This window comes from Plectrocnemia conspersa, unplaced genomic scaffold (genome assembly GCF_051122295.1).
Source record: "Plectrocnemia conspersa isolate PC_06_02 unplaced genomic scaffold, ASM5112229v1 ptg000009l, whole genome shotgun sequence".
In the NCBI taxonomy this organism is placed as follows: Eukaryota; Metazoa; Arthropoda; class Insecta; order Trichoptera; family Polycentropodidae; genus Plectrocnemia; species Plectrocnemia conspersa.
Window position 1 is genome coordinate 1,989,191 of NW_028277173.1, and position 25,004 is coordinate 2,014,194.

General features: G+C 31.9%; 1 protein-coding gene across 1 annotated transcript; it reads left to right on the plus strand.

Moving 5' to 3' along the window:
* The first annotated feature begins 9,915 nt into the window (after nt 1–9,915).
* Galphas (G protein alpha s subunit) lies at nt 9,916–22,077 on the plus strand. Its single transcript, XM_088192876.1, has 9 exons — nt 9,916–10,053; nt 10,169–10,364; nt 16,291–16,426; nt 16,494–16,655; nt 16,723–16,940; nt 17,239–17,367; nt 17,432–17,611; nt 17,702–17,900; nt 19,998–22,077. Exons 3-9 carry the CDS (start codon nt 16,310–16,312, stop codon nt 20,142–20,144), a joined length of 1,152 nt encoding a protein of 383 aa, XP_088049002.1. The 5' UTR covers nt 9,916–10,053; nt 10,169–10,364; nt 16,291–16,309; the 3' UTR covers nt 20,145–22,077.
* The last annotated feature ends 2,927 nt before the right edge of the window (nt 22,078–25,004 follow it).

Here is a 25,004-nt window from a genome sequence, read left to right on the forward strand (position 1 = left end):
TATTGTTGGCAACCCTATAGCAAAGCTACGTATTATTTTTTTATAACTGGCATCCATGTTTTTATTTGCCTCTTTGTTCAAAACTCCTATAAATACATACGTAATGTTATGGTTTACTTTTTAAACGTCGATACTGCCTTAGAGTTACTATTTTTTTATGTATTGTTAAGCTGTTATTAAATAGCGATATGCATACGTCGAACGCTGCAATGGAATAAAATTGAATTCAAGTATATAATATTTATTTTTTAGAAATAAATCTGTCTTCATTCCATTTTTAGTTCTGTCTATATATATATATATATGTATATATATATGAATATATATTTTTAATTTTTATAATAATAGTTAGGGTTTATTCGTTCCAAAAATTAATTTAAACTCCACACTATCGACCATGACTAAAGTTAAAAAGTCTGCACGTTTGATCTTCGTCAAAGAGTTTTATTTCGTTTTAGTCGTTTCGGCGTCCCGGTTCTACCTCTCGTATTCGTTTTAAGGGTACAACGTCCTGCATATTGTAATGATGTAATATATGATATATAAATGTATAATTTTAATTTCGTCGGTACAAGAGCGCGCACTAGTCATAGATAATCAAACGTTCTTTTTATTTTTGTTCTCTTATCCGCATATTTAATACAGATTTTAAATATTTCAAGTTTATTGTGTACGTTTTATGACGAATATGTGCATGTATATTATAACATATAATATGATATATTTTTTTAGTTGCATATGTATATTTATATAGTTTTTGTAAGAATTAAAAAATTACGAAAATGTTAGCAAACAAACGGTGCTGTGATTGCTTAATAAAAAAACTAATAAACAAAGTATATATCTACATGTTTTATATTTCTATTCCTAATAAAAAAATCCTTTACCACATTATCTATACATACATATGTATATAGTAAGGTGATGCTATATTTTAATTCATGTACACCTAAGACATACATAAAATTGTTCCAGCTTTTCGTAGCTATCACCGAAAACATCATTGTCTGATAGGCTCGCCGGCTAGTTGACGTCACTAAAACGTGAAATAATGCGACCTGGGAATTTTTCACGCAAAACATTCAACGTTGCATTCGATGTATGGCAAGTTGCGCCGTCTTGCTAAAAGTACATGTCTTCCGTATCCAAAAATAATCGGTTATCATGCACTTATAGCGCTCACCATTAACTGTTACAGGTGAACCATAATTTCAAAAAAGTAAGGCCTACTGAGACCGCCCGACCACAATGCGCACCAAACAGTTATGTAATGATCTCTCGTGAATCACACGAGGGTCTCACATGCGGCAATTTTGTTAATTAACATACCCAGAGAAGTGGAAATGTGCATCATCAGAAAATATTTTCTTTAAAAAATCAGTTTCAACTTCCTGCTACTCCATCACCCAATCTGCGTGAATTCATTGCTGTCCATAGTCTCTGGGCTTCAGTTGCTATGTTATCTGAATTTTATACGGGTGTAAGTGCAAGTCCAGATGTAAAATACGCCAAAGGGAACCAGAAGAAAAGTTCAAAAGCTGCGAACGTCGACGAATCGACAATTACGGGTCTTCGGCCACACTTTTACTTATAGTAATATTCTTGGCTGAACAAGCGCCACGATGATGCGTAAATCTTATCATATCTCCAACCGTAGTGTGAACGCTCGTTACTGAGCGTTCCCACTGTGACGGCGCCTACACAATTTTATTGCTTTTGACGTAAATTTTTGACTTCCGAGAAGTGATAATTGTTTTCGCGCCTTCCTATTGATCAAAGTTTGATTTGAATATGCTTTGACCAATACTTTTATATAAGAAGTTCGTAGGATATCTATATTTTTTTAAAACACAGTGTAATATTCAAGTGCATACAAACTATGGAGCAATATGTGAGATGTGACGTTTATCTGTACTTGTTTTTTCACTTATTTCCCCCTGAGAGATGAGTTGGCTTAGTTTGTATTTTGGACTTGAACTAATGATGGTTTTAAAACTATAAGTGAGTTTTCTAAAACTATATGTAGTTTTAGAAAATTCATTGGGTAAAGTTGGATTTGGTTAGTTACTGTAGGTTAGGTTGGGTTTGAACAGAAAATGATATAATTTCACGAGCTAAATTACATTATCGCTAGTGTAAATACATATCTATAGTGAAAATGTATTTGGATTTCCCTAGTAAAAATATAACTTCACTGAAAATACACATTTATTATTGAAATAGTTGATAATATAAAATATTTAGGATTAATTGTAGATAAAAAATAAATTTTAAGTAAAATTGTAATTACATATTAAAAAAACAGTAGAAAAATAGATATATTATCTAGGATGAGAAATATGGTAAGTATAAACACAAAAATTGTAATATATGTACAACAGTGTTATATTGCCCAATTTTAATTATTGTGCAACAATATTATATATGCCTAAAAAATAGATAAAAAGATGTTGTAAACATTACAAAATTGGGCAATGAGAGTAGTTTTAAATAAAGTAGATTTACTAGTTGTAGAAGTATGATTGATAGATTGGAATAGTTAGATGTTCAACAAATATTGAAGATGAATGTTTTAGTATTTATACATAAGTTAGAAAATAATATGTTACCGTAGTATTTTTATAAGAAATATAGATGTACTTAGATTTAATACTAGAAATAGAGTCAATTCAAGGATAGTTAGGTATAAAAAAACTAGTACGGCCAGGGGAATAATGTACGGAGGTGTGAATTTGTATAATGATATTCTTAGGACAATCGACAAAAATAAAAATGTAGCTGCTTTCCTAAATGGAATAAAGAACTGCATTAGGAATAAACTATAATATTTAGTCTTTTTTTATATTCTGTTTATGTTTATGTTATGTTTTATATGTATCTTTTGATTTAATTATTTTAGTGCATAAACAGTTAGCTATATAAGCTAAATAAATTAATAAAATATTAAATAATTCACTGTAAAAAGTTGTATTTTTTAACTTTTTTTAGAGGGATGAGATTAGTAGTAGGAGGGGGGGAGGCATGAAGTTGGCAATCAGTAATATTTTTTTAAATATTTTGATTGAAATAAAAAACATAGTATTTCATTAAATGATATGAATTTTTCTTCTAATTTAAGGAGGGTGGGGAGTGTCTTATCGCTCCCCTTCTAAATCACGTCCCTGGTTTTAAGTTCAGACAATGTCAATTTAGAAAGCTGCAAGTTTAGCTGAACAAAACATGGAAAAAAATCGGGATTTCATAACACCCAAGAATTGCACAATAGCCAAGCAGAACTTCGAAGGCCATCAATTAACATAATATAAAATCTTTTTAAGCCCTTTTATTCTTAAGCTTTGAATCACGTCTATCAAAAAAACTAAAGCCTTTGCGTCGAATAAGCATTGTTGTATTTTTGCCACCGCCTTCCATCAATATATTTTAATATGTTAAATAATATATTCAGACATGTGACGGAATACGAAATTTTAACAGTACTTAGATGTATTTTATAGTAGCTCTAAAAGTAAGATCTATAGTACACAATTAGTTAAAGAAATAGTGCAGAACAATCGAGAATAATTGAAGTTCGGGTGTATTTGGGTTTTTGCTTTCGTTCATACGAACATGTGTTTTTCAAAGGCCCGCATGTAAACTGCCTCGCGTGGAATTTTCCATACGCATTCTCATTAGTCAGTTCGCCATTAGGCTATTCTCTTATCGACACCGAACCGGGTCGTACCGATACTTTTTTGTTTTCATACGCAAATTCATACTTTCTCTCCCAATTTATTTATCTAAACTTAAATCCTATTATGACCGCGTCGTCTGCGCTTTGTCTCAGTCTGAGACACTCAGGTCACAAAATGAGATCATATTATGTACAACATAGCTTAATCATTCTCTGCTTGAAAGTAAAAAAGAAGAAATACTCATTATGAACTACTTAGTAAATACATATATTTGATTGATTGTGTTAATGAATTGTAAATATATTCCATTTAATTTTGCGTAAAAATAAAATATATAGAAGAAGAGGAACAATTAATATGTAACTTTATATTAGTTATTTTTTAATAATTCTTCAGTGTTTGATGGCGCCATTTTTAGGATCACCCGTTGAGGTTGAATTGGTCGCAATTACTTGTTAAAAGCGTATTATATATTGGTTGTTATAAATATTTACAATAGGCAGATTTTTTTCGTGCATGTGACGATCAAATATTTGAATGGATTAGGTCCATTTGAAAATGCACCTTACAAATAGACCCAAACAAAAGACAGTCAATGTCTCTACAAAATATGTAATTAATTTAGTTAAATAATCTGAGGAATATGCATAGCTGGTACCTGGATTACAAGTGCCATGTGACAGCGTTGCCAAATATTCAGCTGTTTGAATATTAGTCGTAGCGCAAAATAATTATTTTCATATAAGTAAGAAACAACAACATATTATGTTTCTGCTCCAATTCGTCGCATTAGCAGATAGAGTAGGAAGTAAAAAAGCACATCCTCTATTTTAAAAAGGAACATAGAGTATTTAGAACAATTTATTTTAGAATAAACTTTTATCTCGAGCTACCAGGAGGTAAAACTTGACTTTTCTACTACTTCGTTTCTGACTTAGGTCATAAGAAAATCAATCAGAATCAAAACAGCGTACCAAAGAGTACTTTCACTTTTGAGAAAATTTTTACGTTACAGTCAAACAAAATGCCATTTTTCCATAAAATAAAATTTATTAGACTCAGAAAGGAGCAAATCAAAGCAAAGAAGCAGTTAATGATAATGACAAATACTTTGTGTCAACTTTTTTTAAGAAATTTTGGGTTGCTTGGTTTAATAAAATAAAATCAAGGTAAATCTCGAACCTCAAGTAAAATAGTAGTATCCAAAAATTTTAATACGTGCATAGATTTACTTTCAATAAAAAAATGTGGTTTTCGATAAAAATATATAAAAACCTATGCTTTTGATTTATCTCTACTATTGTTAAAAGTAATCTAAAAAATGTAAAAAACTGATAATATGTATATTTATCTACATTTTATGAAAAGATATGCTTATTTGTGACACAATTGCAATATATTCTGATTTTAAACTCACATTTATCAATACAAAGATTTTCAAAGATATAAATATATTTATTTGCGAATGACGAGAAAAATTTAAGTTGCCATTTATTTTTATCTTGATGAGAAATATTAGTCATGATCAATTAAAAATTATATTGAATATGAATATACGTGCTGCATATAAGCTATTTTACACTCATAATATCACGCTTTGCGCTCGTAAAATCGCTCCTTGCGATAATAAGGTAAATAATATATCACATACAATTAAAACAATATACAAATTATGTTTTCAAGTGTAATTCACTATTTATTATTATTATTATTTATTGCTATCTTATTAGTGAAACTATTATGAAAAATCAAAAAACAATCTGATTTATTTAATCTAATCCAGTGGTTTATAAAATAGAGTACACGTGTCAACACTTTGGGGTGCACCAAGTAAAATATACAGTACGCAGAAATCGATGTAAAATAGTTTGGAGACCGCTGATCTAATTATCGTTCGATGTAGTTATATTCTGGAATTTTATTAGTATCACACGCCCCCGCTATATGAGCCTGCGCTGCAATATTTGCACTTCTGCTCCATTAGTTTCGGAGTAAATAAAATTATTTAAATTAGATTGCTCCTCATATGGCAAGCGAACTTAATATATATGGTATACCATAATTTTCGTTCGACGGAAAATAATAGTATTACATTAAGATTGTCGATTTCTTAATGGTATATTTTAAAATTAATTGAGCAACAAAGAGGCATTTAATTGAATGTCAATTGTGCGATTGTAGCTATGTATGTATAAAGTTACATCGATCGTTCATTCTAATATTGGCGTACCTTATTTTTTCGATTTTTGAGGCCACATAAAATTCTACCCCAGACATTATTGTTTAAGCAGTTATATAAACGGCTCGAGTTTAATGAAAATCTCAAAAAGTCACGTTTTTCATCAAATGTTTTTCGGGAATTATACAGAAATGGCATTTAGATATTTTTTCATTTATCGAATATAGTTATAAATCGTTTCGTCACAATGCCAAAATTGCAATTCGAGAGTTATGCTGAAAGTAAATATACGTAGTTAGTAAAAATAGAAACGGTTTTTCTCGATTGGCTAGGGTCATCAGTCGAAGCAACTTTGTGCAATTCATATTCTCGCCAAGTACGAGGTTCGTTCAGAAATTCGTTTATACTGTGCGAAAGAAGAAAATGCTGCTGATATTTGCGCCAACATATTTCTGTCTATTGTGTCGTGAATTTATGATGAAGAAAGAAGTAAAATGACATTTGTTATGACGTATATGATGTGCCCATTAAAAAGTAGGAAAACAATTTCACTCATTACTATCGAAAATTCTAAACGACTTGGGTGTCGAAAAATAAAGCTGGCGCTAGAATTCTACATTGAAAAAAACAAATATCAAGTTAAAATATATCAAAAGTATATCTATAATCACTGTCGACAGGCATAACGAATCACGGTTAGCAACACGGTTTTCGTCTGCGTCGTTCCGTGATCTCTTCCAAGGCGGTGATAAAGTTCCTCGATACTAAAATCCAGTTTGACGTAGTCCTGAAAGTTTGTTATGAATCCATTTCTCGAAAGGGCTTGTTAGCTTTTTTCTCAAAATAGTTTAGAGGCTGACGGCAATATGTAGACTATGAAAAAAGTACCGACTAACTTTTAATAAAAAACGTTCAAAAATGGTTTCCCAATACCTATCCATTTTTATTTCCCACAAAATTCCTACAAGGTACACTAAGATATGGTTTTATCAAATTATGTTGATAACTTTGGGAAAGTACTTCTTTAAGTTGCTGGTAAGAAACAGACCCAGATCTAGAAGGCGGCAAAAATTGGTGTGAATTTTTTTTTTAATAACACATATTTCTTTAACATAAACGTGTACAGTGAATAATATTTTATTTCCCAGTTCCTTGGCATAAAGCCATTTACCTGGTTATCGATTATTCATGAACGTGTGGTACATTGTCAACACTTTACTGGTACCGCATGCAAGAACAAGAGTATTAGACAACTCTTCAATAAGCCCAGTGTAGCAAAACAACGTTTTGCTACAGAAATGTGTTTTAAAATTTAAACAGCTTAGGTGCGAACAAGTAAACGTTGGTCAGAACATTGAACACCCCATGAATACAACAAAACAATTTCTTGCAGGAATTGTACGGTTTCTGTTTCGGTAGGAGGCAGAAAATATAATTATGTATAAATGAATAAAAAATTCAACTTGTATAATTAAATTTGTAATAGCTATAATTTCTATTTATTCCACTATTTTGTTAAAATTTTAATTATTTTTGTATTGCTGAAGTAACTTTAATATAATTATAAACATTTTTACGCTGGGGCCCTGATGATATTTTAGTTTGCTCGATTACGCTCGTTACCGAGCGTTCCCACTGCGACGGCGCCGACACGATTTTATTGCCTTTGACGTGAATTTTTGACTTCTAAGAAGTGATAATTGTTTTTGCGCCCTCCTATTGACAGAAATTCGGTTTAAATACACTTTGACTAATACTCTCATATCGGAAGTTCGTAGTAATATTGGTAAGTATATCTATCATATTTTTAAAACATAGTGTAATATCGAAGTGCAGACAAACTGTGCGAAATGCAACATCTGTCCGTACTTCTTCTCTCTAATCTAATTTTCGCCTGAGAGTTGAGTTGGCTTAGTTTGTATTTTGGATTTGACCCAATGAAGGTTCTAAAACTATAATTTGTCTTTGAATTTTCAATAAGTCAAGTTCGGTTTGGATAATTCGTGTAGGTAAGGTTTGGGTTCGAACAGCAAATGTACGTTTCGCAACTGTCAAATTAAGTTTCATAGATATTTTAGAGCAGCATATTGTTTCACTGGCGACTAATCAGTTAAATTTAATATTCACACGAATATAACACTGTTGAAATTGTATTTGCACTTCACTAGTGAAAATATAACTTGAGTAAAAATACACATTCACTGTAACATTTGTACATTGCATGTAAATAAATAATAATAAATATGGCAGGTTTCATAAATGATGTCAAATGTTTTACATGAATTTTTACCCCCCCTTCCTCCGTTTCCTTTGTTGCAAAATTTCATTGAGCTAAATACCTATTTGTTTCACAAATTCCAGTGATCCATTTACTTTAAGCCTGTGAAATAATTTATGGAAGCCGCTTATGATCTCTTGGAATGAATTTATTTATTGATTTAATGTCAAGGGATGAATTTTTCCAATTGAGGAGTAATTTACATATAGTAAATAATTTGGAAATACCTGCAACAAAAGATAATAAACATAAAGTCCGCCCGATATATAATTCGATTAGAAGACGTTGTGTTTAATTACAAAGAAAGAAAATTCACGCATTGATGAACAGATTGTACCTTTTAGAGGGCAGTTGTCAATAAAGCAGTACGTTGAGGGTAAACCTTTACCACGGGGAATAAAGATTTTTGTTATTTGTGAAAAAACAGGACAGATGTACGATTTTATTATTTATTAAGGTAGTATAACCGAGTTAGACAGCAATAATAAAAAAACAATATGGTCTTGGGGCATCAGTTGTTCTTCATCTGGCAGAAAGTGTTCAACCGAAAGGATATAAAGTATATTATGACAACTATTTCTCTTTGTATGATTTGTTAAAGACACTGTGCTGCCGCACAATATACGCTGCAGAAACAAAACAGATTAATAGGTTTGCTAATTCTCCATTCCGATCGCATATACATGAAAAAATAAAGAAGAGGACGTATTGATGAAAGTACAAGCTTAGATGGAGGAGTGGTTTTAGGCAAATGGCTTGTTAACCGCATAGTTACACTTGCATCAAATTTTGTCGGTGCAGGTACAATTGATGAAGTGGAACGTTGGGGAAAAATATAAAAAAATATATCAAAGTAAAGCGACCTGAAATTTTGAAAATATACAATTAATTGATGGGTGGGGCTGATATTTTAGATTAATAAATTGGGCTATACCAGATATTTATTCGATCACAGAAATGTACCATTCGTTTAATTTTTAATGCGGTAGACAAAGCAATTTCTAAATAGCTGGTTATGAAACAATTAGGTATACCTTAAAATAAGCAATTGGATCGATTACATTTTCAGGTGCGTCTTTCAGAAAGTCTTGTGAAAGTTGGCAAATTGCAACGCTTGAGACAGTTTGTGCATAATTATGCACATCATTTTTTTAATAGTAAGTAAATATAAGAATAAAAATAAAAATAAAATATTTTTGTTTTCCTTGAACCTGATTGAGGCCAAATATATTAATAAATATTTTTTATCTCAAGCAAAATTAAATGTGGTCTTAAGGTATTAAATGCCATGCACATTTATGGCTAAATTTAAGAGGGGGGGGGGTTAACGTCCTTATCTGCTCCCCCCCACAAATGTCGTCTTTGTTTAAATGCTGCGTTATATTTGTAATGAATGCTAAATTCTGTTTAATCAGTTTGTATCTTCACGTCGATTTAAATATATTTCTAAAAACATATAAATATCATTGCGAAATTCCTAAAATTGTGTAAAAATTATATAGCAAAAGTGACTTTCATTGTTTTTTTTATATGTTAACCGTTTTTTTGAATACTTTGTGTCGTATGTGTCACTGAAAACGGGAAGTAAGGGGGCGCGAAGTTTTGTTCTTTGAAATGGCGGCAAGCCTTTTAGATATAATATAGTATAAGTAAATTTGCTTATGGAATGCAAGTATATGTATAAATCGCTTGTTCCCCATTTTATGAACATATCTCGTTCGCTAAATTTCGTATCGGTTATTTTGCTCGGTTATTGGCCCGGTCGTATTAGTCGAGTATTGCGCGTTGTCGGTATAGATTGGACAGTGTTGCCAGACAGCGCGATCGTCGCGTGTCGCGACCGTGCGGTGTGTGCGTGTGTCAGTGTGCGTGCTCGAGCGGCGGGGATGGGAGCGCCGCGCGGCCCCGCGCCCAGCCGCGCCCAGGTGAGTGCCGGAGGGGCGCCTCGGTCCAGGGGGGCGCCGCCGCCCGACGACGGCGCCCCTCGCGTCTAATGCGACGCTAATAGACCGCCGGCTAATAATAGAACCGCCGTTGCAGAGAGAGGGGTGAGCGGGGTGAGCGACGGGGCGGCCGCCTTCCGACTGCAGGGGCGCATGTTCTGACAGGGGGGCGCGCGAGCCATCAGCGTGGCACGAAGCAGCGCGGGCGCGACGGCGGCGGCGGCGGGGGCCGGGCCCGCCGACACTCCCAGTCTGCCGCAGGAGACGCAAGACAACCCGCAGCCCGCCTGCTGGTCGCATTCAGATTCATCTTTAACAATATAAATAACGAGCGAAACAAACCCGACATACACCCCATTCTCAAATAACACAGTTCGATTATTTTTTTCCACTCATTTTTTCCACTGCTTCAGTGCTGCCGATTAAAAAAAATCAACAAAAATATTTCATATCTGGTTAATTCCAAATACCTCATTACAATACCAAACTTTACTACTGCTGGGGGACCGCCCGACGTAGTAGCAGAGCAGTCGATCTGAGCTCGATTTACGTCCAGCCCACCTGCGAAGTTGTATTTTAATATACTCGATACCTTCAGCATCCTGATGTAACACGTACCGTTTCTATTTTTTACCGATGATGCTAAGTAAAACCTTTATCATGACAAACACCTGTTGGGTGAAACAACCTTTTATCATATATGATGGTGACTAAATCTCTTTATGGATTTGATTCTTCATGCCATTTTGCTGAGATTGCCGTCAGTATGTATGAGTATTTCACCACTTCTGGAGTTCCACAAGGTTTTAATTATTCACAAACGACATATTCATGGTCATTAGAAACGCCAATTTTTTGTCATATGCCGATGACTTGTCTTTTCAGATCAATTTGGATTCTTCTAACTGTATATATTTCAGCATCGGAAAGTGTAAAGTAAACTTTTTTTATTACTAAGACGATTCCACCAAAAATACTTCCACTAGAGATCTCGGAAGATGCTTGGCTTTGTTATAAGGAATGTTTTTAACGTTGATAATAAATCAATGATTCACGTCTGTAATGATCTTGATACATGAGAATTATTTTACTTTCCTGTTATGGGATTCAAATTTATTCTAAAAAGTATTTGTTTATGCATTTTATTTATTTATATACAATTATAAATTATATTTTGCAAGTAGATTCATTGCAGAATTATTCATGGGGTGTTCACTGTTCTGACCAACGCAATGTATTCATGTAGCAAACTATATATATACTGTATTTTTTGGTCCCCCAGCTACACGCACCCAAATAGCACGTCCCCAATTTACCGTGTTATTGGGGGGGTCTACTCTAATAAATCTAAAAAATAAATCTACTCAAATCAGTGATGTATATAAATAAATAAAATTAATAAACATTTTTTTATATAAATTTGCCCCCTCCCCCGATAACCTGTGAGGTCAAATATTTCTGATGGAAAAAATCCAGAAAAGATTTTTGAGATGCATTTTTATGAGGTGGTATCTCAGCGGCTTTTGGTTATGATTTCTTTAAATTACCCAAGTTGTATTCCAAAACATACTCAAAACAAATTTTCATACTTTTGGTAGTAGTAATCAATCTTCTTAATACACTGACATTTTATAATATTATTTTTGTACTTTTTATTATATTATTTTTGTACTTTTTATTATATTATTTTTGTTTTTGACTATTTAGATCACGGTGGTCTTATTTTAAATAAATAAACATTGTTGATGTCGATATTGTCTTGGTTTAAATCAGTTTTTGTCATTGATTTACATTTTGCATATAACTAAATATTTAAGCTTCACTAATAAATTGAAATAAACAATAAAATTTCAGCAATAATTTAAAAATATATTTTAACCCTTTGCAGTAAATTTTTTTTATGTATAAAACCTACTGCAGATAAAATTTATTTAATTACAAAAAATTGTACCGGTTCGGTGATTATTGCGCACAGCAAAAATTCTGATCATAAATAATCAATATACACATATATGTATCTGTATTTAAGAATACGTCAACATATATGTATATAACATAATGTGTATACATAACAGATGTTAATTTGATTTTAATTTAAAAGTATTTTACTATTATATTAGTAATTTACATTACTATGATACACTTATATTGACTATAATTACATAATTTTTTACTTAAAAATAAAGCAATTGGAATTAAAGTAGAATATATTTGACAATTAAACAACACTAATGTTTTTAGCCACATTTTTTATTTGTATGATTATTTATTAAATTTATTTATATACACTATAATGACATTTTTGTATAATATTTATATATTTGAGGTTTAGTAATACGTTCATTGTATGATATTTTTCGAAGCAATCTTCCATTTGAAGATATGGTTTGCGATCAAATGTTTTCAAAAGCTGTTTTTTGTTTTTCTTCCACCAGATTTTTGGTCCGAGCACACAAGGCAGTTTATACGTATCACTTTAACTGTTGGTCTCTATCGACTATATACGGTCTTCCTTTATTAGCGCGTACGCCTTCTCGGTAATTACCAACTAATTGTTGCACTAATTTACTTCTAAAATTCCTTTTTATAATTTTTAACAGGTTTATACAAAATATAGGAATATACTATACTAATGTCAATCTCACCAAAAAACAGCTGTAATGATTTGTTTTATTGACAAATTTTATTTGATAAATAACATGAATTTCACATTGTGACAATTTTTTTGTCCTTTCATACAAACTCATAATATTTGTTGGTCTATAGCAGTGGTTCTTAACCTTTTCGAAGTCACGGTGCACTTTTGATCATGGGAAAAAGTGACGGTGCACCAGAATTAAGAGGTTCCATTCGGCTAAATCGAAATCACATTAATTCTTTCGTCGCCTTTCATAATTTCGCCTATGACTTTTTTGGTTTTTACTATTTTGCGGATTTTTTCGTTTTTACCATATTTTCGCGGTGCACTTGCAATAAGCTTGTGGTGCACTAGTGCACCGGTTAAGAACCACTGGTCTATAGGTTACAACTTCTCCCTTGTGTATTTTTTTTATTGTCTGGAAGGCCTCTCCTGCTAGACAATAGTACTAGTTAAATAACATTTTTGTGAAAGTAAATTATCAGCAAGGAATCGGTCAGTATACATATGATATCTTTCAGCGTAAGGAATGTAGTGTAAAAATCGATCATATAAATGTAGGACAATTTCCGAAGTAAATGGAACATCTTACTTATTTAATCCTTGCGACGTTATAGACCCATAATAGGGCACAACATAATAAATATATCCACTTAGCGAATCACCAAAAATAAACTCATGTATTCCCCATTTATGTGGTTTTTGAATTTTGAGGATTGTATGTAAGGAAACATATTCTACTTTTATAATTGAATTTTGGTTTGGAGTAGGATTATTTGTTAAAAGTAAAGGCTTTAAAAAAATGATTTTAAAAATAATCTTTTATGCTATTTAGAATAATCAGTCCTTTTATTTCTATACTTGTCACGTATTTCCAGTTTTTCAAGTATTTGATTTTCTTGATTATTGTAGATTTCCAATAAAGTAAATGTTTTTCATCAAAAAAATTATCATTGTCAGCCACATTTTCAATATGGAAGTATAACTCCTCATCATTACTATTATCGATTGCATAACTTTCTCTATTTAAAAATATGTACATTAATTTAAATATAACGTATGAAGTTCGCGAAACAATCAACGAACGGTCTCTACAGACTAGGTTAAAAATCATTTCATTTCAAAAATCCATCAATGACAGATTTTACGACGAATTTTTAGTAATTTGACAATTCAAAGTAAAATGGTTAGGAGTTATCATTCTTTTTACCATAATATTTTGATTGAAGTATAACGAAATAAACTATTGGAAATTTTATCATCAAGTCATTCATAAAAGTTTCAGAAAATATCAATTATTTTGGGCATGACATACATGCCTCTGGACTTCTAAGGGTTAAAATCACATTATTTTGTTGCACTCTTTAGCCTTCAATACTACAAAACTACGAGTTTGTGGTTTAATTCGATCACTTCTATAAGTTTTTGTTTGCTCGTTTAGTTGTGCTATCGATTTTTTCCTAAATTATGATACTAAAGCATTAAATCGGTTTGATTTAAGTCTATTTCAGGGCCAGTCCAAAAAAAAATATCTACATTTTTCTTTATATTCTAAATTTTTTATTTCTTTTCTATTTTTAAAATTGATTAAAAACTATTACTGTATAGAAACATTTTAAGCTCACATTTTATAATCCACCACCTTCACTGTTCCGTCGAAGTGGATATCTTCCATTCTGAAATATAAGAGGCACCCCCTATGATCCATCTGATTCTCTGGATTTCGTACAGTTGCCTCTAGACATTTTCACTGTTTCGTTCGCCACCTTAATGATAAACTTAGTTCACTACAAATTTATATTAGTCTTATCAGGAAGTGTCACTCTTCCTCAATCCAAAACAGTCTTATCTTTTATGTCGATTGCCCTACTTCATGCGTGTTAGATGCATTTCTTTAGTCAATAATGGTTATACCCAATTTATTGCACATTTTTCAATCTTGTTTTAAAAAAGTATTTGAATTTATGATTGGTTATAGCAGATTATATTTTTTTTGTCGATAACCTAATTGATAAATACACAAGAATATCGATTTTTATAACTAAATTGTGAACCTAGTTAACCACGAAAAAAAAAAATCTCCAAATATATCTTAAATTTAAACCCAAATATTCCATCTCTTTCGAACTGACTGTGTTAACGCGAATAGAGTATATATGAAAATGATGCATGTATGTTTCATGCGTGAAAACATGGGCTTATGCTCAAAAAATAAAAATTATAAAAAGTTTTACTTGTTGCTCCTTTGTTTAAAAATTGTTTTTAGAAGAGTAAAAGTTCTGCTTTTTTGGGTTTTGTTTTTGCTTTGAACGAATCTACAGTAAGAATGGCACTGCTTTTAGACAATCAATAGAACTCTTATAACAAAATTAAGTGCTAATTCATCTCTATTGTCCTAAATAATAAAGTAATGCTCTTTTCAAACTACTGCTAAAGGTTCTTGTATCTTGCCTCGAATGATACGGCAAATAGTTTGTATTCTGTTTTGTTTTTGCATATGCTTAATTTAATTTTAGGTTATATTTTTACGCGCTTCTGTTATTTTATTAAAGAGTGTCTGCAGTCCCTCTTGACTGTATAATCAGCATATCATAGATTATCGAGTGAAACTCCGTTTATTGTAATTAACAATGTTTGTCAAAAATCTTTTCTGGATAAATTTTAAAAATCATCAGGGATAAAATTTAACCTTGTCTCACTCCTAGTTGTATTTCGACATCTTCTGATAATTTATTGCTTACTCTAATTCTCATTCTTTGTTGCCCAAACATTTCGCAACAATTCATTTATTCTTGTAGATTTTTATATAGATATTAGAAAATAACCAAAAAATTGTACCACTAGATTTATAAAACTAGTCGAAATTAGAAATAAGCGCCACTGACTTTAAGTCAGCTAATTTAATTTATCAATTCATCCGTATGCAATTAATAGCGTAGATTTTAGTGTCAGTTCAATAAACATCTTGAATGACAGCAGAAATGTTGACTGGTTGAACTTTTCAACCCTTTTGATCCCAGTGCTCTCAATCATCCAGATTTAGATCACGCAATGTAAAATTTGCGTTGTTGCCTAATATAATTTCTCTGATTCAACCATTAGATTATGGTATAAAAACTACATTCAAATATTACTGTTGTTAACTGAACGTTTGAGTATGTAACTTGTAGTTACTTGAAAAAGATAATATATTCAAAATCGCATGGAAAAAATACAATAATGAACTGTGTTAAAAATACTGATATTTCTTAACCCAAATTAAAGTAATAACTTTGTAAAAAAAAAAATTCTTTAGATCACTAATTATTTATTCAAATTTAAATTAGTTTAAAATTATTTTTGAGTATTAAAATACTAAATAATTTCTCAAAAATATAATTGGCGAGAATCTTACAATGCAGTAGCTTGTAAGTTTGAGCTATTATATCTTTGTGGCAAATTTTGTTGTCCAGTGTTACCTATAGCCTCTCAGGCTCAAATATGTAGATTTTAGATTTTATTTATAATTCAGGAACAATGCATTTATGAAAGATTAGCTTCTTTGAATTTATTCTAATATTTGTAATCTGAAACGTTTTCAGGTGGGCAGCGTGGTCAGCCATGGGTTGTTTCGGATCTCCCGGCGGTAAAGGCGGAGGCGAAACGGGCGAAGACGACCTCAAGTCGCAAAAGCGCCGCAGCGATGCCATTACCCGCCAATTGCAAAAGGACAAACAGGTATTCTAGAATTGCTCAGCCGATACGAGACATTTCCGCAGTTGCTAATTGGATTTTTCTTCCTCAGCTTTATAGAGCCACTCACCGCCTGCTACTTTTGGGCGCCGGTGAGTCAGGCAAGTCTACCATCGTCAAACAGATGCGCATCCTCCACGTTAACGGCTTCTCAGAGAAGGAGCGAAAGGAGAAAATAGAAGATATAAAGAAGAACATCCGAGACGCGATTCTCGTGAGCAAATTGTCAAAAATCGACGCTCGTTCTGGCGATAGTTTTAATTTTACCTTTTTTTTTTTAGACCATCACCGGTGCCATGAGTACTTTGTCTCCGCCTATTTCGCTGGAGCTTCAAGAGAATCGCGCTCGTGTAGATTACATTCAAGATGTGGCTTCGGGCCACGACTTTGATTATCCTCCCGAGTTTTATGATCACACGGAGGCACTCTGGAAAGATAGAGGCGTCCGTGCGACGTTCGATAGATCGAACGAATATCAATTGATCGATTGTGCAAAATAGTGAGTATTGCTTTCTATCAACGTCGTCGTTTAAATGGCTTAAGAGGAAAGGCAATGTAAATAATGTCATTAAAATATATATGAAAAGGTTGTGAATGTTTTAATTGTCTATAACGGAAAGCGTAGTTTGAAACATATATCAGGTACGATGAAACCGTATTTAGTTTGAGAAGTTGTGTGATGAACAATTGATTGTAATATTAATCAAATATATTATTAATAATGCATAAAGTCGTTATAGCCGTTGTTTTTACTGTACCCTGATTATATTATGCTTTAAATTTGGATTTCGTTTCAGTTTCCTCGACCAAGTTCATGTGATAAAACAACCAAACTATACCCCCACCGAGCAGGATATCCTCCGGTGCCGAGTTCTCACGTCGGGAATATTTGAAACTCAATTTGTCGTAGACAAAGTCAACTTTCAGTAAGCGCTCTTATTATATTTTGTCGTTGCGAATTAAAAAATAACTTTGTTATCTGTCTTGCAGCATGTTCGACGTCGGAGGACAGAGGGACGAGCGTCGCAAGTGGATACAGTGCTTCAACGACGTCACGGCCATAATATTCGTGACGGCGTGCTCTTCGTACAATATGGTGCTTCGGGAAGACCCTACTCAAAATCGCTTACGAGAATCTTTAGAACTCTTCAAAAGTATTTGGAATAATAGGTTCCTAATCAGACATTTTATTTTCAGTCGATTAGCGACTAGATTGTGATCTAGTGGGGCGTCCGTTGACTTTTTCGTTTCGTTTTTCAGGTGGTTGCGTACGATATCTGTGATTCTATTTTTGAACAAACAAGATTTACTAGCCGAGAAAGTATTAGCGGGAAAGTCCCGTTTGGAAGAATATTTTGCGGAATTTTCTCGTTACACTACGCCGCCAGACGCTTGTCCCGACTCGCGCGAACACCCGGACGTGGCGCGTGCCAAATATTTCATCCGAGACGAATTTCTCGTAAGTTGAATGTTTATGTTCTTTAAACTAAATTTTTTTCATATGCTACAAATACAAAAACATTGCTTTCAGATATTTTTTAAATACGATTAACATCTTTATAATTTAATTGTTTCTTAAAGTAATAATATAGTTGATAATGTAATATACATGTTACAGTGAATATGTATTTTTTAGTGAAGTTATATTTTTACTTATTTATTTATTAATTTATTTAGCTTAATAGCTAATCTTTACATCAATCAACTTTAAGTATATAAACGTATATAAAAAATATACAATAGAAAATAAAAATATACACTAATAAGACTTATAATATAATAATTAGTATAAATATATTTGCACTGGTATATGAATGAAATCTTATCTGAATACATTTTCACTGGTAGATATATAAGGGTGTGACAAAATAATTTGACCAGATATTATTTTTCATATTTTTGTAATTTCTACACTTATGTAATTTAAATAATTACAAACATTATTATTACACGAACAATTTATTTTTGCATAGTTTTAATTAAAAAAAATAATGTCTGGTAACATTAACTTTATTTATAATTTCACTAGTCAATATCAGAGAAATTGTATTTATTCATTGCGGGGATGATCCGGTCCATGTACGTACAGATCATTTTGGCCTTAACAGGTGGTGTGTCGCTCTAATATTAATTTTTTAAAACGAAACTCGCTAGTGGCGTATAATGAATCCAGAACTGTTAGTTAAAGAAATTTAAATCTACCGGTGAAAATGTATTCTAATATGATTTCTCTGAAATACCAGTGAAAATATATTTTTACTAGTTAAAATGTAACTTAATTATTCACTGTAAAATACACATCGATTATCTCGCAATACATTGTATTGATCGTTATTCTCTATTTTTTTGTTTTGTCAAATTGTTTATTTGCTTTTTTTTTATTATGTAGAGTTTGTAATTTTATTAAATCCGTCAGTATCCGTCGAATGAATAATAATATAATAAATATATGTCAAGAAAATTATAATGAATATAAAAATAATTTTACTTATTTAAAAATAAGATAAATATAATAATAATACTCCAACTTAGCTATAAAAAATTTTATAAACGAAAATTAAAAACAATCAAATATGATTTCGCAGAAAAATATGCATAACTACAATAATAAAAAAAATATTATAAAAATTTCATAATTTTCAAAATTAAAATTTACATGGAGGATTTTTGTGGCAAAAATATTATAAAAGCTAAAATTTCATAAAAGTCATTATAGAAAATATTATTTAAAGTCACCATTGGCAACAAAATTATATGCAAATCAAAAATAACTACATCAGTAGACACTACGATAATAAAATATTTTGTAAAAAAAACTTTTTGTTGGAATTTTTAATTTTAGAATCTTAAAACTCAACTCAAATTAATGAGATATGTACCATATCTTATAGTCTATAATAAACAATTATAAAATGCAATTGAAAACTACTTAACCCTTTGGACACGATAGTCGACTACAGTCGCTCAATTGATTTTTTTATCTCTTTACGCAAAAATCAGTAAAAAAAAATGTTTTTAAGAAAAAACTTATTTTTGTAAATAAACATAAAATATCATTTTAAATAAATAAAAATTAAAAAATCAGAACATTTAAACACAGAACCAAAGTAAAATTTGAATTAAAAAAAAAAAAAAAATTATATTTATTTTTGATTAACGCGTCCAAAGGGTTAAATATTTTTGATAAAACAAATAAAAAATAACTACAGCAGTAGACACTCCAATAAAAAAACCGCAATTTTTGTTGTAATTTTTTAAATTGTAAAACTTGGCTAAAATAATTAAATATGTACTATGTATAGTATAGTCCATTATAATCAATTAAAAAAATGTAATTAAAAACTATTTGAATATTTTTTCGAAAAACAATAGCTTTTTCTGAAGATTTATAAAAATACCTAAAAAAATTAAAGTTTATAATACAGTTTAAGTGACCATTTTATTTTGTATTATAATATTTTTTCACTCATTGTTCAATATTATATTTAATAATTAGATAATAACATGTAGTAATTAGTAATAATTTTTTATCATAACAATAAACTTTTCATTGCAGCGTATCAGCACAGCGTCAGGAGATGGCAAACACTACTGCTATCCGCATTTCACATGCGCCGTTGACACTGAGAACATCAAGCGGGTGTTTAACGATTGTCGCGACATAATACAGAGGATGCACCTGCGTCAGTACGAGTTGTTGTAACTGTTCTATACTCTTCACTGTCACGATGCACTCGCGAGAGGTTTGCGCCGGCCGTCGCCGTCACCCACGTTTTCGTGGCGACAACCGGCGGCGGCGACGACAACGACATCGGAACGAATCGGCACAATATAAAATTTATATATTATATATACGTGTATATATATACGTATATATATTATATATATACGAACAGTCACATCCTTTCATGTATATTTATGTAATCGTCATATTCATCCATGATCATCGGCGGAGACTCCGCTCTTCTGACGTTTTGTTTTCTCCGATACTTGATTTGCACACATTAATATATATTTAAAGTATATATATATATATAACGACTATTGTGAATTTATATATTGTATAAATTTTGTAGCTTAAGAAGAATATTTTAGAAACTAAAGAATATATACTTGGTCGTGTGTTACGCGCGCGGCACACCAATCGATGTTACCCTCTTTATTTCCCGATTTTCGACCATTGTTAGTATGTTTTATTACATATATATGCAAAATGTTATGATTTTAATTTTTATCGTGGTTATTATGTATTTGTTATTGTGTCACGCAACTGCTATGTATATTTTTAAAGGTATTATTGCGCGTATTCGGTCGGCATGAATAATCCAAAAAGGCGGCCGTTTCGTTGTTTTATTTATTGGTATTGTTTATGATTTTGCGTTACGGCGTTCTTGTATATATATATTCCCTGGCAGCTATAGTACACGAAAAGCATCCTCTTTGGCGTGAACATCGTCAATTCGGCGCATTTATAACTTTAGTTGAACGTTGAGCGGTTAGGTTTAAAATCTCACTAGAGCTCGTCAACGGTGACGCCCGACTTTATCCGCCTTTCGAGCGGCTACCGACGGTTCTATTCTGTGTATATATGTATTGTTTGTGTGCGCGTATTGGGCCGTCCTGAAAGTGTTTTTGAAGCTTTTCAATGTTGCTTGTATTCGCCTCATAATAAGCAATATTTCCATATAAGACGAGCTTAAACTGTCGCAAAGTGGTCGATTTGACGAGTTTGTGCGGAAAATTATTTATACGAATATTTACATGATAAATTATTTTAGATATAGTGCCAATATCTTCACGTAAATATGTAGACATTCAGTGACTTTTTTTTATGTAGCCTTACTGTTTGTTTGACGATTGTCATTAAATCTTGAGTGTATGGAATTAACTGTTTATTCCAGTGATATTTACATTGATAGCACATGTCAAATATTGGCATTATTAGATTACTTGAGTTCAAATTTTACTTTACTTTTTCTTTGACATGAATTAGTGGCGATTTTGACCTGAATTTTATTGCTGTTTTTGAGTAGTTAAAAATATTTTGTCTCAAAATTTAAAAAAGAAACGAAGAAAAAAGGTGCTTTTTTATATTTATAAACTAAAACATTAGTTTAAATATTATTTAAATGTGATATCTTACTTGAAAGTGATTTTTTGTTCATTAGTTGAATTAATTTTGAACTGTTCTCATTACATTTTATGGATTTATTCTTTTAATATTACGCTTAATTCCATACACCTAAAATTATATTTTTTAAAACTAGTTGCATCTCCTTTGAGTTTTTAAAACTTAAACTATCTCCTATTAAATGTGATATATAACAAAAACTAATCTTAAATAATATTCTAGCTTGGAATTATTTTTATATTTTTACTGCTATATAAATATTAAGCGACTAATAACATTATTTTTGTTGTATTTCTTTATGTAAGTATATAATTATTGCTTATTTTTTTTATAGAAAATGAACTAAAAATTGTAATGAGAAATTACATATAAACTTAAAATAGTAATAAACCAATCCATATATAATCTACATAGTTATAAAATGTTTTTTTTTTGTGTATTAATTGTTTTTTTAATACATAATTCCCGATGTAAAATCGATAAATCGACCACTGTGCGCATGAACCTATCCTATCTCATTGTTTTGCTTATGTTTTCGTCGCCAATAGAGAGAGAAACTTTCGAGACGATTCAATACGGACATGCTAATCTTCGAGATGACAATCTTTCCCTTTGTTAGTGAACGTCGAATCGATTTCCGTCTGATTTATTTTAAAATAGAACAATCGCTAAGTGTCCGTTCCGAAAGTCGCGCTTTTCTAACTCTCGCCCGTCCAAGTTTGTTTTCTACGTCACGTCAGAAAATTCACGTAGGCGATACGACATAAACATATGTGTAGAGTTAAGTTTGTGAATGTCTGCGAGGTTTTTTGAGCATCAGCAGCGGCGGCATCTGATCGCGAGGGTTCTAACGACGTTTCGTTTTTTGTGTACATCTTGGGTAGGTGATTTTTTAATCGTAAATTCATAATGGATTTTTATAGTAGATGAGATAACATTATAAAATGAAAAGTTATATATATTGTATAGTTTTAATGTTTAGAGAGCTTCTGATTTTTCTTCGATTAGGGATTACTTCCGTTTCTGACTCAATTTTTGATTTATATCGTCGTCAATTAATCGTTATTTTGTTTCGCACAAAAATATTGTACACGATCTGCGGTTTATGTTGTCTCGATTTGTATATCCAAGATCTGATGATCGTGATTCAAAATCGTCACATAAGAATAGTCGATAGATCATATATATATATATAGTTAGGAACCTATTTACATTTTTTGATGTTTGTTGTATTTCTAACTCGCTAAATTTTGTGTGTTATCATATAACTATTACATTGATGTTTTCTTTTTTATATTATTTTAAATTACTAATTTGTAGTATCGTTCTTTTAGCGACAGATCTGATTGTTTTTAATTTTACGATGGACGATAGTCGCACAAATCGGCGATGGACGCATTGTATTATTGTAGAGCAGGAGAAATAGCACAATTTATGTTTTTTTTTTTTTTTTTTTGTATACTTTGCAGTTATTTTTTAATGTTTATATATATATTTGTATAACGTGTAGCCCGGCGACAAGTATGGTCTCGAATATGTAACGATAATTCTAGGCTCAAAGCCGCAATAAGTTGGACTGTGTAAATTTTGATTTGGCAGACGTCGGCAGCAGTCAAGTGAAGCCGTTCGCGCCGAAGTTTACCGACGCTCGGTTTAACCCGCTACGACAGATTGTGTATTTGCTATAATGCATTCCATGCAAAGCCGCTTGTGACGCTTCCGTACTTTCTTTTAACCGTCGGTCGTTATATTTAAACGTATAATGTACGCGTATTTAGTTTGCGGCAGACGATTTCTAACAAATGTGGTTTGGTGTTTGAGCTTCTTCCCCGCGTTTCGTAGTGTATGTAATTTGTACAGCGATATAAATTTATGTGGTCGTTCGTCTCAAAGTTCATATATATATATATATATATATATATATACATATATACATATATATATATACATATATTTATCTGCAGATCAAATTCTTTATTTTTGTTTCGTGTTTTTATTTGGTAAGAGATTGTGTAGAATAGACGTGTAATAGATGAAGAAATTATTTAAAGTTAATTATCGTTTACAAACATCCGAGTAGACTTTTAATTGTTTATAAATTGTGCGAATGGATCGCTTTCGTTTGACTTCTGCTTACGGACGGATATATATATGTACGTGCATATGCATACACTCGTATTCGTACGTGCAAAAGTGAATATCAAACTGCGTATGCGTATGTATATGTATATTTCTAAGTATTTTTGTTATATATGTGTATACATATAGGGTGAAACCTGTTTAACAATTTTTTAATAAACGATGTATATTTCCTGTTATCCTCTAAATTTTACTTATGTGAATTAGAATCTTAAATCGCGGCCTTTCGGCTGACCGGCGGGCAGTCTCAACGATCGCCGGTCAGCGGAAAGGCCGTTTTTGCGATGTGTAAACTCGAGACTCGGAGCCGTCGCTGTTTCGGCAGAGGTATAGTAAACCGTTCGCTCTTCGATCGGTCCGATGATCGGATCTTCCGTTTAAGACTGACGCCGATCTGCGTCGTTCGCTTTGTTCCGTTTCGCGCGCATCAGCATTCCGTTGTGTTTTTTCAAGTCGGTCGCCGGATCGCGGTGGCATCGAGTCTCATTGAATAAAAATTATAAAAAAATATATGGATGTATAATTTATTTATTTATTCTATTGATGAAATGAACTGTAATGTGTGAATTAAATTGTTAATAAGGTGTCATCTTTGTGAAAGCTTATTTTTAATGATGAAATAGAGAAAACTATTAAATTTAGCAATATTTTGATTTATTTATTTATCCCATGTTATACCTGATAAAAAAACCTATTTTTCCAATGATTTACAACGACTTACTAAAAATGGCAAACAATTATCTTTTTTAGTAAATTCCTTATAGTGCGAATCAATTAAGATATTTTATTGAAATTTAATATGTAGCTTCCTTGTGATTTTTAGCATAAATACATTGTCAAATGTGTCAAGCAGGTGCGTACGGTGAGATATATTCCCTTTCGCTCGCTTGTGTGTTAAGTCACGAAGTGGGCGTAACTTAACACGCGAGCGAGCGAAAGGAAATATATCTCTCTGTATATAACCAGTTTTTCTAAATCTGTAGGTCACAAAGTACACCCCCCCCCCCCCTCAATGACATTCTTGTCGTAAAGCACCATTATCTAATTGGGAAGTATGTAGGGTCCTCAGTTTAACTTTTAAAAATCTGTAGTGACCACTCAGATGACCATCTTTGAAAGGGTCATTGTCTCAAACCCTAAACCCGCGTTAATGACTCACCAAAAACGATCATTCATTAACAATGGAGACAGGCAGTCAGAATCACCAGCAGACGCGACCCCACCGACAGACGCGAAGACGACCTGGAACTTCCCCCTGACACTCGCTGCAGACAATCACATCATCACCTGCGT